The 15,177-nt window shown below is 33.7% G+C and overlaps 1 protein-coding gene across 1 annotated transcript; it reads right to left on the bottom strand.

Moving 5' to 3' along the window:
- Positions 1-598: 598 nt before the first annotated feature.
- Positions 599-14,370, bottom strand: LOC128189666 (translin-associated factor X-interacting protein 1-like). The gene is made up of 15 exons (XM_052861364.1): positions 14,213-14,370; positions 13,733-13,841; positions 11,106-11,351; positions 10,701-10,835; positions 5,288-5,357; positions 4,596-4,866; positions 3,789-3,900; positions 3,537-3,598; positions 3,337-3,426; positions 2,923-3,085; positions 2,580-2,708; positions 2,211-2,384; positions 1,637-1,879; positions 1,268-1,374; positions 599-1,077 (listed from the first exon to the last, which is right to left on the bottom strand). Exons 1-15 carry the CDS (start codon positions 14,254-14,256, stop codon positions 891-893), a joined length of 2,142 nt encoding a protein of 713 aa, XP_052717324.1. The 5' UTR covers positions 14,257-14,370; the 3' UTR covers positions 599-890.
- Between the last annotated feature and the right edge of the window lie 807 nt (positions 14,371-15,177).

The raw sequence follows: 15,177 nt of genomic DNA, 5'->3' as shown, positions 1-15,177 counted from the left end.
ATATGTTTTAAAATTTTTGGAAAAGGTAAAAATCTTAAAATCCTCAGCAGTCAGGTAACAGTTTTGAGCTAGAAACTATTTATAAAATTTTCCTTTGATTGAATTACTTATTTCAATAAATACTATGTCACAACATGGAGTAGTCCCATACCACCTTCACTTTAGTTAGAGTGAGGATGACTTGGAAAGAGAAATTTTTACAACCTGTCTACTGAAAAATATATTCGTTTAAGATTAAGTCAACAGCATTGGCATTAAATTTCTTAAAGTATCTGATTTTCAGGGAGACAGCAGGATTGACAGGTGAACAGACGAAGTTTATAATGCATTCAACTTTTTGCCTTCTTAAGGTACATATATCCTCTGCCAAGAGAAATAACTCTAGTATGAATAAAATAATATTATTCAGTTTGCCCCGCAAAGTATGCTTATCTTGTGAGTATTTAAATCTATACAGGTACATGTACTATAATTAATTCAGATTTGTTGTGAAAAAAATCAGATGTAAACTGAACAGAGTTGAATCTAAATATTCAAACTTGTGTCAAGACTAGCAATCTAATTTCCATTCATGTAAATTTCATACAAAAGAAAGGTAGAATTTGTATAGTAATTTATTTTTCAACATACATTTATACATGTACTAAACATGATCATGTAATTCTATTTCATAACAAATATAAATTTAAAATGCACACAGTAAAAAGTACACCAACATTGTACACACATGTACCACATGTGTGTTAGAGTAATTGACAGTACATTCACTGATATCACAGACTTTATTTAATGATCCCAGAAATTATACATACAATCAATCCATTCATACTTATGTCCTATCATTCAATCACACAGATACACATCATTCAATGGACCACTCAAGAATGATACTATGATCGGGGAACATGGCAGTTTTGTAGCCTCTCTATGGCTCTAGAAAGTTCAGCGGCTTCAGCACTAGGAACATTTTCAGGGGTTGTCTCATACACCCAGGCCAAAATCTTCAGGAGCTGGGGTGTGTCCAGGTTTGGTGCAGCTCCCATTACCAGCTGTTTCATTTCATCCACCTCAACTTTGCTGTAAAGTCAATGAATGCATGATTATTGATTGTGGCAGAAAAATCAATTTGTACAGAGGAGTACATGCACTGGGTATGAACTAAGAGGATCTGACTGGGTAACTCCTTGCACCTTTTCTATTAGCCTTATTCTAAAAGCAAACTTAATTTTTTAATAATTATGAAAATAGATGTAATCTAAATGTTTACCTTGACCCCTCAAGCTTTTGTTTGACTTCCTCTCCAAAGTTTAACCGATCCTGTTTCATCCATTTAAGAACTTCATCAAGGAAGGGACCAAATCTTCCTTCATCATCCTGAAGCATACAAGTTGATTATCAAATCAGCTCAATTCACATTATTTGAAATAAATACATTTACCGGTATATTTCAATGGTGGAAATCCTTTAAACATACTTTGGAGATGTACCGGTATACCAAAAGATAAAATATAAAAAGTGTCAAAATCATTCACAAATTATTTATTCGGGGTGAACATACATTTAAAATCTTAAAATATTTTTCTGATATTGAAGCCATATTTCTATATCCAGACTGACAAGCAGTTCATGCATTTACCTCTTTGAACATTTCCTTGTAGTCAATCTCCTCTGCATTCTGAGCATCCAGCTCCAGTTCTGCCCCCTTGACCAGAGCTGCCATGGATTCCTCATCCACATTGGGCAGCACTGTCTGGATTCCAGATATAAGCTCATTCTTGGTGAGTTTTCCTGGATTTCCTTTTTCCACATCAATAGATGTCAGCTGATTTAACAGCTGCTCTATTTTTGTCATCTGGTCATGGTAGATTTCTTCATCAACCTAAAATGCAAACACATTGGAGATTTTTAAAATTTTTACTCTTGTTACATGTATTTTGATATTATCTAAAGTATGAGCCATTGAGGATATACACATCAAGGTTGCTGCTCAAAAAAAGTCTCATTTAATAGCAACAACTAAAGAGTTCAGTGACCTCACATATTTATGAATTTGGTAATTAAGGCCTGTTCAGCAGAGAGAATGCTTCAAGAAGGTGTCAAATTTTCTAGGCCTAAGACACAAATCCAGGCAGGCATTGAAACAGGATCTTGTAAATTCTAAAATTTATAAATCAGATTGTAAAGACAAGGAGAAAAAGAGAGTGACTTACATTGTTTTCCAGCACTCCCCAGAACAATCCCACAAGCTCATCACTCGAGTATTTCTGGCAGGCATCATGAAGATTGTATGCCCATTCTACCTTCATCTGCTCCATGGCAAATCGGCGACTGAGGTAGGTATCCAAGAAGTCGGCCATGCTGTCACGCTTTTCTCCTTCTGCTTTCTGTTGAGAAACAGAGAGTTATAATTATATAATATCAATTTTTTTTTTAAATTAAAAGACCATACTCCCACACACTCTTACCATACAGCAAGCTTTTGGAACCATTATATATTCTCTATGTAACATTATGGTGGTTTGAGAGTTTAAAGATTAAAACCAATAAGTTCTAACAGACTCTGAGGTCAATAGACTTACAGATGCATCATGGGCAGCTTTTTCCCTCCAAATATCACGGATAAGTAACAGACAATCTCTTTTGCCAAGACGACGGTTACGAACAGGTCCATCAAATCGCAAGTATTTTGGAACAGAAGGTCCAGTTCCCTGAAGTAAAAAAAGGAAGTTTTTAAACAGTTCTCTCTCTCTCCCCTCTCTCTCTCTCTCTCTCTCTCTCTCTCTCTCTCTCTCTCTCTCTCTAAATGCTTTTATAATTAGTTCTTTTGTCCATTTTCAATTCAACCTTTCATGTGAAATGCACAGTCCTAAATAATGGGATCCAAATATTGTATATACATGTATAATATGATATGTATAATACCTGTCCATCAAAATACTCTGCTCCACCCGAATCCACTGGTCCGCCTGCCTGGATTTCTGAGAGCAGAGCATCCACCAGGTCATTGGACGTCTTGCCATCTGAGAGCTCCTTCCAGCGGACCACACCACCTGATACAACGTCTGCACATTTCTCCCAATCAGGCCTGACAAAATAAGAAGACAATTTGATTTTGATACCCTGTACATAGTAATATAACTTTCTTTCTTTTTGTATGTGGCATACTGATATACAATTAGTTATTCCCCACAACAATGAATGAATATTGGAACATACCACGGTAAGCTTTCTTTTTATGCAACAATTTCATAATTGTAAATTCCATTGATATAAAATGATACAGTGTACCTTGGTTTGACAATATATACTAAAGATTTAGTCTAGGAGCCACATTACCTGGGAGTGGATGCTCTCTTCATCTGCTCTAGCTCTACATAGAATTCATCTCTCTGTTTGGTAACCTGCTTCTGAATATCCAGTAATGTACTGCAAAGTGAAAATACAGATTGTGTGAAGTTTTAGTATATAATGCTTGGAATATTAAGACACATAATTTAATAAATAGTTTTTACTACTACACATGTACATGCACTTACTCATGTTCCAATTTCAGTTTATCAAAGTCATCTTTCAAGGTTTCAGTTGACTCTACCAGTGCCTGAAACAAAGTCAGTAATATTGAAGAAGAATTATCATATCATATTATTTCTAACTACCTTTTTTCTATTAAAATATCTACTTTGAAGATATATTATGTACTTCCTAGAACACATACTGGTAATAGTATAATTTTTTTAAGATAGCTGAATCGTTCTGAAAATATAGGATTAGACTCATGTTAAACTCACATTGTGTTTGGCTTCTAGAGTCTCAAAGTCTCGTCTTGGGATGACATCATAATAATTTGTAATCATGTCATTCAAACGTTTTGTGGCATTCTTCTCATCTTCTCTGGCTTGCCTGTAAGAACCAGAAGAAGAAAATACTCTTTCCAAAACACAAGAAAATATTTATTGATTGACAAAATTCAACATCCAATGATACTATGGAGTAACTGTAGCAATAAAACATGTACATGAATGCAACGACTATATATTGTAAACCGATTATCCCAAAGGAAAAACGTTTATGCTTGTAAATTATTAGTTGAAAATGAAAAACATTTTGTACTTTACTGTCCTGTGTATGACAATCTTCGATTTCATTATTGTGATATTTTCAATGATAAATTGTACTGTGGTATTGATCCCATAAAAGAAATTGTTAAACCATGTGATTATAATACTACAAAATGTCTATGTATCTACTTGGATAAATGTTTTATGCAGAGAAAACAGTTCCAGGGACTATGAAGTATTGTATAAAACTGTCTTGCATGCTGTAGCCTTTATGTTACAATTTTCTTTTGTCTGTCATTTGATTTCATTTTGACTGTATGCCAACATGGTGATGTCAATTAATAAACCATTGAATTGAATTGAATATATACAATGTGTTACTAATGATAAAGAGGTGCTCTAGATATTTTTTTATACCGGTATATTAATCTTTATTCATAACAAAAGTTTTAAAAAAACTGACTTTTTCAACCTGTTGATAAATCTTCCCTCTCCTCTATACATTTTTTAAGAGGTAAACACTTTCTGGCCACTCACCTGAGAGCTATTTTGAGTGTAACAGGATCGTCTTGAGCCTCCATTTCTGCTGACTCCTTGGATGCCATTAAGTCATCTTTCTGATCTCTCATATCATTCATTTCTTGTAGCAACATTTTCTTGGAGTCTAATTCATCACGGTAATTTTTGTATGTTTCTGCCAGATCATCCTCCAACTTTTTCACTTCTGCGACCAGATCCAATCGCTCATTCTGCATGTTCTGAATTTTCTCCAGAAGTCTCTTGTTTTCCGCTTTTAAATCCTTTATTTCTGTTACAACCAAGTGTTTAGCAATTAATTTACGAGTTCTTTAATAAATCTTTTGATTAAAAGTATATTTGTAAATGTAATAATATTCAAAGCCCTTTCTCCTTGCCTTCTGTCTAGGAATTTAAGTACGAACTTATATTAAAGATATAGATCGATACACATATGCTACAATGAGTCAAAATGTGCTATTTGATGATTCTGCTAATCAGAGTGAGCAATATATTTTGCTGAATACTGAGTGCACTAATAAAAGTACCATCATTAATAGCACCATTATAAAACTAGCATATTTCTTTTTATTTAATATTCACAAATATTCATAAATGGTAAATGATAAATATCTTTAAAGACTGGCACAATGTAATTTTTAATTCAGTTCTAGTGCCAATTGTAAGTTAATGAGTGAAACCCTATGGTGTACCTTGCTTCTCTTCCTCTCTGATTGACATTATTTTCTGGTCACACTGTTCTGATACTGTCACCAGCATTTGCTGAAATAAATCAACATTTTGTGTCACCCATTATGTGAACATTTTTAAAATTCAGTGAGATTTGCAATTAGTAAAAATTAACTATGAAAAAGCATGTTTTTTAATGTACATCTGTTCTCATTAAATAAAAATAAACATTATTTTCATATGTTTCAAACATAGGTAATCACAGATTACAAAGCTCACCGAGACGAGACATCACCCTTATGAGACTTCACCTTTATGAGACCACCTTTATCATATTAAATGAAAATCATACTTTATGATCTTGGATATTCATAGATTCTGTTTTGACACAATATCATATATCATCTGTTAAAAATTTGGATAATAATCATATGTTCATATGTTAATCAATACAATAATATAAAATTAAATATTGCATCCTATCATATTTACAACATATATCATATAATTCAATAACATACCATAATAAACAATGATGAGATATGATATTGTAACGTATGATATGACATTGTATTGTGTTATACATTATTGTATTTGATCACATAATACAATATCATAATATATAAAACAATATAGTATTATATAACAATATCATATTACATAATACATCATAACATTGAAACATATGATATCATATTGTTTAATATAGTATGAAATTGTATGATACTGTATCATTTTTTATACATAATATGATATTGTATCATATGATCATACATGATATCATATATCATATTATACAATATTGTATGATACAATATTATATAATATTACAGTATCATATTATACAATTTCATGTGATATAATTCTATATTACAGAAACTAATATCATATTATACAATATCGTATGATACAATGTTATAGAATATATAATATTGTATCATAGGATACAATATCATATTTTTGCAATATCTTATGTAATAGTATCATGTGATAAAATAAATTAATAATACAATATAATATTATACAATATTATATCATAATATACAATACTATACATAACAATATCATGATACAATATCATAACATAAAATATCAAAAAAATTGATACAATATCATATCGTATCATATAACTTTTTATAATATTACATATGATATTATATTGTATCATATTAAAAAATATTGCTTCATCCCATACAATACTATATCATAGGAATCATGTTATATCATTTATCAAAAAACACATCTATCTATCTATCAAGTTTGAGTGAGGTAGGAGATTTCTTTAGCATCCTTGATAATTGAGATCAGGCTCTGCATCTGAAGCAACCTCTGCATTTCATTTATAATATAGTTAAATCAACTATGCAAGCTATCATCTATAAAACATGTGACCTGTTCCAAAAAAACTAAACCTCATCCAGCATCCAAAACCTATGGCTCAGATTCAGCATTCAAGCCTGTCAGGTGCATCAGTATACCGTATATACTCGCCTATAAGTACGGTTCGCCTATAAGTCGGTTGCCTTTTTTCCAGCATTAATTTGAAGATTTTGCTGTTGACTCCCTTATAAGTCGGGTCACTTTTTCAGGACAATTGATGTACAGATACTCTCAGTAGAATACCACATTTTTTCATACATGGTTTGAGTTCTAAAAAAATTTGTCCTTATTTCACCCCATAATTGCTTATAGACTATTTCTATCATGGGTCTATGATGTTAATAACTTTTGATTTTAAATGTTATTATTTTTTATAACACTAATTACAAGTTGGTAATAGCTTCAAAACTACCAAGTATTTAAATAGAGTCCTTTTGAAAATTTGATGATAGTGATTTATTTCCTTACTGACTGATTAGGTTGGTAATTACCCCCTTAAACTGTGGTGTTGGCTTGTGTTGTTTTAGGTGACATGACCCCTATATCTATTATCACCTTAGGTGTGAAAAACTGACTGCTTGACTTTTCTTTTTATGATCACAGGTTCAATGCATTTATCTGTTTATTATTTAAAAAGAAATATAACTTACTTCTCTCTTGTGAAATTTTTTTACTATGTCTCACCTATAAGTCGGACCCCCACTTTTCACTCAAATTTCTACTTAGCTGCAGATATGTAGCTCTCTGGTTGAAAAAATCGGATAGACAAACCAGAAAGCTACAGTTCCAAGCGTTGTAAAAACCTCCGATTTACGCCGCCGTTTTTGTGTCGCTCGCTTCGGGAATTATATCCGACTTTAAAAGCATTCAACCGACTAAAAAATTGGATTTATTAATTAAACATATAGTTTACCCTAACTCTGCTAACTTTGTTTTCCTTTCAATGGTTCACAACGGCCATCCTTCGCCTTGGAATGTCATCGTTTTAAAAAATTCGCCTTATGACAACCATGTTTACCTAGTAGCGAGATCTCGGGTGCGTCGATTTACCCAAATGGACCCAAATGGCGATTAAAGTGGAAAACAATTATAATAAAATCCTTATTACTAATATTATCACTTGTTTAAGTCATTTCATGGGGTTGTTAGCCGTTATTAAGAAAAATAAAGACCCAAATGGCGACCCAAATAGCGATTCAAGCAGAAAACAATTATAATAAAATCCTCATAATTTAGGGAAATTTGGAAAAATAAAAGCCGAAGGTCCAAAACAATAATTAAAATTATTTCAGTATATCTTTAAAAATTGTTTTTGAAAAATAAAGATGAGCATTTTATCTCGATTTGTTAAAGTATATAATGTATGTAATTACATGTATATTCAAATAATATAAATATATATATTATATAAAAATAAAACAACTTTTTAAAATAATTTTAATTATTGTTATGGACCTTCGGCTTTTATTTTTCCAAATTTCCCTAAATTATGAGGATTTTATTATAATTGTTTTCCGCTTGAATTTGGGTCCATTTGGGGTCATTTGGGTCCATTTGGGTAAATCGACGCACCCGATATCTCGCTACTAGGTAAACATGGTTGTCATAAGGCGAGTTTTTTAAAACGATGACATTCCAAGGCGAAGGATGGCCGTTGTGAACCATTGAAAGGAAAACAAAGTTAGCAGAGTTAGGGTAAACTATATGTTTAATTAATAAATCCAATTTTTTAGGCGGTTGAATGCTTTTAAAGTCGGATATAATTCCCAAAGCGAGCGACACAAAAACGGCGGCGTAAATCGGAGGTTTTTACAACGCTTGGAACTGTAGCTCTCTGGTTTGTCTATCCGAATTTTTTCAACCAGAGAGCTACATATCTGCAGCTAATTTCTACTCCCAAAAATCAGACTTATAGGCGAGTATATACGGTACATAAGACGCATCTCCATGCAAGTTTGGTGAAGTTCAGACCAGTAATAACTAAGATTTCATCATCAGAGGGCACTAACAATCAAAACCTTAACCTGCTCCAGCATCCGCAACCTTTGGCTCAGATTCAACATCCATGCCTGTCAGGTGCATCTGTATCATAAGACACACCATCCATTCAAGTTTGGTGAAGTTAGGACCTGTTATAACTAAGATAAATTTTTTAGCATCCTTGATAATTGAGATCAAGCTCTGCATCTGAAGCTTCCTCTGTGATTCATTCAAATTACAGTTTAATCAACTATGCAAGTTTGAAATAGAACTATTATCTATTAAACATGTGACCTGTACCAAAAAACTTAACCATATCCAGCATCTGAAACCTATGGCTCAGACTCAGCATTCAAGCCTGTCAGGTGCATCAGTATCATAAGACGCACCATCCATACAAGTTTGGTGAAGTTAGGACAAATAATAACTAAGAGATCATCATCAGAGGGCACCTGTTTCAAAAACTTTAACCAGCTCTAAAAACCTTAACCTCCTCCAGCATCCAAAACCTATGGCTCAGATTCAGCATTCAAGCCTGTCTGGTGCATCAGTATCATAAGACGCACCATCCATGGAAGTCTGGTGATGTTAGAACAAGTAATAACTAAGATATCATCATCAGAGGGCACCTGTTTCAAAAACTTTAACCAGCTCTAAAAACCTTAACCTCCTCCAGCATCCGAAACCTATGGCTCAGATTCAGCATTCAAGCCTGTCTGGTGCATCAGTATCATAAGACGCACCATCCATGGAAATCTGGTGAAGTTAGAACAAGTAGTAACTAAGATATAATCATCAGAGGGCACCTGCAACAAAAACTTTAACCAGCTCTAAAAACCTTAACCTCCTTCAGCATCTGTAGCCTATAGCTCAGATTCAGCACCCAAGCCTGCCTGGTGCATCAGTATCATAAGACGCACCATCCATACAAGTTTGGTGAAGTTAGGACAAATAATAACTTAGAGATCATCATCAGAGGGCACCTGTTTCAAAAACTTTAACCAGCTCTAAAAACCTTAACCTCCTCCAGCATCCAAAACCTATGGCTCAGATTCAGCATTCAAGCCTGTCTGGTGCATCAGTATCATAAGACGCACCATCCATGGAAGTCTGGTGATGTTAGAACAAGTAATAACTAAGATATCATCATCAGAGGGCACCTGTTTCAAAAACTTTAACCAGCTCTAAAAACCTTAACCTCCTCCAGCATCCGAAACCTATGGCTCAGATTCAGCATTCAAGCCTGTCTGGTGCATCAGTATCATAAGACGCACCATCCATGGAAATCTGGTGAAGTTAGAACAAGTAGTAACTAAGATATAATCATCAGAGGGCACCTGCAACAAAAACTTTAACCAGCTCTAAAAACCTAAACCTCTTTCAGCATCTGTAGCCTATAGCTCAGATTCAGCACCCAAGCCTGCCTGGTGCATCAGTATCGTAAGAAACACCATCAATGCAAGTTTGGTGAAGTATGGACCAGCAGTAACTTAGATATTGCTATCAAAGGGCACCTGCAACAAAAACTTTAACCTGCCCCAAAAACCTTAACCTCCTCCAGCATCCGAAACCTATAGCTCAGATTCAGCACTCAAGCATGTCTGGTGCATCAGTATCATAAGACACACCATCCATGCAAGTTTGGTGAAGTACGGACCTGCAGTAACTTAGATATTGCTATCAAAGGGCACCTGCAACAAAAACTTTAACCTGGTCCAACAACTTTAACCTCCTCCAGCATCTGAAATTTAGGACTCAGATTCAGCATCTAAGTCTTTCAAGTCCATAAGTAGGTCCAGATGCATCATCCATGCAAGTTTGGTGAAGATAGGACAAGTTATAGCTTAGATACAGGACCTGCAACAAAAACTTTAACCAGGTCCGGACGCCGACGCCGACACCGAGGGTATAGCATAAGCTCCCCCTGACTTCGTCTCGGTGAGCTAAAAATGTTATGTAGTAAGTTGCTACCTGTATTTGTCAAATAATGGATTTATAAGCTCCAGATTTTAAATTTCAATATAAAACAAGAATCTGTTTGATTTATTTAAAAAAAAAACAGAACAGATTGTGTACCTTTAGTGGCTCGAGTTCTCTTATGACTTGTCTCTGGTAGGCCAGCATCATCTCGTACTCATTCTTAATGCCGGATAGGAGAGGCTTGTAAGTCTTAAAGTCCTCTATTAAATATTCAAACACCTCTCTGTGTGCCTGGAAAAGAACATGAAAACAATCTTTATGACTTACTTCTGAGTTGATATCAAATTGAGTTTTGATTTACTGTTCATAGAAAAAAACTGGAAAGCATTTTTCAAAGCAGTTGTATCTCCGGTCTATCCATTATAGCTAAAATTTGAAGGTGTCTTCTAAAGAACTAACTAAATTTATCTATCAGTTTTGTTTACTATAAATGGTGCATAATAAATAATTTCTAGGTATATACACAATCATGCATGTGAATCATTGAAGTGATTTATTTACCTGTAATCTGAGTTCATTGGCATTAACATCTGTAACACCAAGGGCCCGTAACTCTTTCTTCAGGTAACTCTCCAGCTGTTCCAGAAACCTAGGTTTGGGAATCATCTTGGGCTTGCCCATGGCTTCTTCATCATACAGAATCAGACTTTTGTTTTTGGACAGCATCAACGTTGTAGATGCCCCTGCTTGGCCACTGGCATGAGCAGGCCATGTGTCCACATCCCCTGACCTTGTGTCCACATAAGGCTGAAACAGGATCAACAAAGTGATCATCAACAGTGAATTGTGACTTCTTAACTTGGAGCAATAATAACTTACTAATTTACAAACTATTTAAAGGTTCATAATCATCTACTGTAAATGTGAATGTTTACCCTGAGTTTTAAATTATGCAAATGTAAAATTTACCAGGAATACGAGGGTTGTTAGAAAAGTTCGCAGACAAGTTCGATTATGAGCAGACTATATTCGCATGATACCAGCGAAATTATTCATATTAAATTTTGACTTTTTTCCTAAGAAATATGTAAAGATTTGTTTATTTTAAATGCACCTTAAAAAATAGACAGATTAATTATTTTGATATGATATGCTTCACGGAGCATGTCAGTTTTTAATTGTCTTATATTTTGTACGCATTTTTCCTTATTAAGAAAATGTACCGGTACACTTTAAGCGCATAAAAAAAAAACAATATTTCATATGAGATCACAATTAGTTCTGAAGGTCACTTGGTGAAAGTTTCAATTAAATTGAAGAATTTTTTACTGTTTTATTGCCAAATATGGACGACCAACGCTAAAAAATGAATCAAAAACGTTAACGTAAATGGATGCCTTGGAGCACTGGGTCATCATTAAATTTTGTGTGCACAAGGAAAAATCTCCAATGGAGACAAAAAGGTTCTTAGATGCTGCTTTAATTTTTTTATAGGGCAAAGGTTTACAATTGGAACCACAACTGGAATCGAAGAATTGAAATTGAAAATTAACCGATATATTGAGCTCTTGCAGCACCCCGATCCCCCATACAGCCTGGATCTTGCACGTATGGATTTCACTTTATTTCCTTATCTGAAGTCGAAACTGCTTGAACAGAGATTTTCGGACCTAAATGATCTACGATACGACACAAGACATTATACAAAAATTTGACAAATAATAGTGTGAACATGCGTTTTATAAATGGGTTAATGGCATGAAAAGTATGTGAACTCAAAGGTGTTTACTTTGAAAAAGAGTGACAGGTTTAAATTGCCTTTCGGTAGTTTGACGTCACCTGACGTCATGGAAATATGAAATTGTGCTCCGTAAATCCAATTCATGCAAACTGAAAATTGCTGTATCTTTTGAAAACAACTTCAAATTCATGTAATTTTTTGCATACTTATTTTCAATTGGTAGTCATTTAATGAAACATATGTCATCCTACAAAGTACACAGTAATTTTGCCGTAAATCACTTTGTCCATGAACTTTTCTAACAGCCCTCGTACTTCCATAATATACAGGTCTGACCTATAATTGTACAGTAACATTTCATGTTTTATACATATATCTTTAGCACTTTTAGTGAAGAGTGCATGGCTACATCAATAGGCTAAATCATGACAAGTACATCCCTAAATGCCATGCATATATTATATAAGTAGATACATCATAAATCCTCATTAAATCAATTTTATATACACCAAATATCATACATGCTACATATAATGTGTTTCCAGTAAATGATGATGTTTTTTTTCAAATTGAAAGGCAAGTCTCAGCACTGTTTCAAATGTCCAATGATGGCTCGGTTCAAAATTTGATATTATGAATATAATAAATCATTTTATTTTTCTCCTAAAAAAAACCATACTTCTGTACGCTATGGCATAGGAATCAAAGATATCATAGATATAAATAATATTGTACACCAGGTTATACCGAGCGCAGCGAGAGGCGGGCAAAGCCCGCCTCGCAAAGCGAGGATTAATGGTAACACGTATATATAAGAAAATCAGACTGAGTGAAAAATGGAAGTTGAATAGGGGTACTAAGGCCAAAAAAAATTTCTTCCAGCCCTGGGCGCCGCCACATTGGCAGCCATTTTGTTTTTAAAAAGTTAGTTCGATCATTGATTGACTGGTACTTATCGATGTTTATTGTCCCTAAACTCGATTAAAATTTTCCTGTGTTTCAATAAAAGGAAATTTGAATTAAAAAAAATAAAAGAGGACACCAGATAAGTTTCAATAGTGCTTCAATCAAGAAATACGACTAGATCTATGTATGTCTTATCAAATTATCAGATGGAAAATAAAAACATTTACATCAAGGAACTGATCTTTTAGATACTGAATAAAGTATTCAATTTTATTACCGTGGCATTTATATGAATTAAATTGATAAACAATGAAAGAACAAATAAAAAAAGTTCGGAATAACGTAACATGACGTCATAATGTAGACTGAACACGCGATGTTTAGTTAAACTTTGGCTAATGATTTGAGTAGGCAACCAGGCGGATCCTACTGTGTGAGTTTCAAATAAATTTTGTTCTACAAAAATCAAACTACATTGTGTTAAATCTGCGCTCGGTCCAACGGTCACACTGTTTACATATTAGGAATAATCAAGACTTACCCTCAGAGATTTTGGATTGGGTAAGGGGTGTGTTTTGTCATCAAGCTTATATGATGGCCCTGTTAATCCTTCAAATTGCTGGCCAGCTCTTGGTGATATAGTTCTTCCTCTGTAAAAAATGATTGATATATGCTTGTATAAATCCTATGCATAAAATCAATTTGGTGTTGACAATAGTTTAAAATAGTGCTGAATCTACACATTCACAACAAGAAAGAAAAATATTATCATGAAATAAGGACTCGAACCTGTGGCCATGCAAACATGTATTATATGCAGGTATACACCTACATGTATAAGTAACAACTGTCATCGATTTTGCAACGATCTTACATGTCTTACCGCAAATTGAAGTAAGCCTATGAGTTTTAGAAAAGTTTATTTGAAAAAAAATAAATAAAAACATAGCATATTTCCTACACATTTTTTGTTTTAACACTTATGAAGGGCTCTTCTATTTTGAATTATTCTTGTTATTACCCTTCAATGGGGGGAAGTCTTGCTACCATCATCCGTCCTTCCATTTTAGGAACTGGGAATGCTCAATCAAGTCGTAAACTTATTAAAATCTTTTTGCATCTAGCCAAGTTCAGCCATTGTACAATAAAAGATGGCGACGTAGTCAAGGCAACATTATGCTATGCTCCCATTTTCGATACTGCTATAATATTTACTTCGGTAAAAGGCACAGTTTCTAATAATATGATAGTTTAAAATCGTACCGTTAGTAAGAATATTTAACAAATTCATTGATAAATTTTGTTTAATTTCATTAATCATATGTCGTAAACGGTTTACGTTAGCAGCCGTTACAAATTTAGCTTCATGTGATTCGGTCCGCTTTATAGCTATTAGTTAAGTATATATAATTTATTCAAATTCATAGAATTTGACTAGCCTATTTTATAAAGTTTATATAATAGATAATGGTGATAAATTATGATACAATATTAATTATCCAATAATTGATGTTGTTTTATAATGCTTGAAATTATCTCCAAGACAGTCAGCAGTCTCTTCGACCGCATTTTCTCGAAATATTTAACGTTTTAACAGCAAACATTAAAGCATCTTTTATAGGGGAACGAGCTGGTATTTGTTTGCTTTAGCAACTATTTTCTAAACTCTGTCCAAAGTTATTGCTTCCATCGCTTTTTGATGATTTTTAATTAAAAAAAAATACACATACCTGTGAAAGAAATACAGTTGAAAACGATCAAAAGGGAATATATCCAAGATATTTTCATTGAACAATTATCATTTTTCACTCATAAAAGTTCACAGGAACAAAACCAAATTTCTTACGGAGATTTCTCCATTCGGAAGAACTCGGGATACCTCGCGCAATTTTTCAACGTTATCATCCGGGCTTATTAATGGCTGATGCAATGCAAAATCCCCTTAGACTTTCTATTTTTTGATGTGTATTGAAACCTGAAGCGGTA

Source organism: Crassostrea angulata, chromosome 6 (assembly GCF_025612915.1).
Source record: "Crassostrea angulata isolate pt1a10 chromosome 6, ASM2561291v2, whole genome shotgun sequence".
Classification (NCBI taxonomy): Eukaryota; Metazoa; Mollusca; class Bivalvia; order Ostreida; family Ostreidae; genus Magallana; species Magallana angulata.
The sequence above is the reverse complement of the archived record's forward strand: the minus strand, read 5'-3'. Positions and strand labels throughout refer to the sequence as shown.

What these genes read in the sequence shown, in the direction of transcription:
- LOC128189666 (XM_052861364.1), bottom strand. Translation starts at nt 14,256, where the DNA reads ATGGAAGGACGGATGATGGTAGCAAGACTTCCCCCCATTGAAGG. An exon ending in AAACTGAAATTGGAACATGA is followed by an intron (nt 3,427 to 3,536) that starts GTAAGTGCATGT and finishes TTCACTTTGCAG; the next exon opens with TACATTACTGGATATTCAGA. An exon ending in ACAAGGAAATGTTCAAAGAG is followed by an intron (nt 1,375 to 1,636) that starts GTAAATGCATGA and finishes TGTATGCTTCAG; the next exon opens with GATGATGAAGGAAGATTTGG.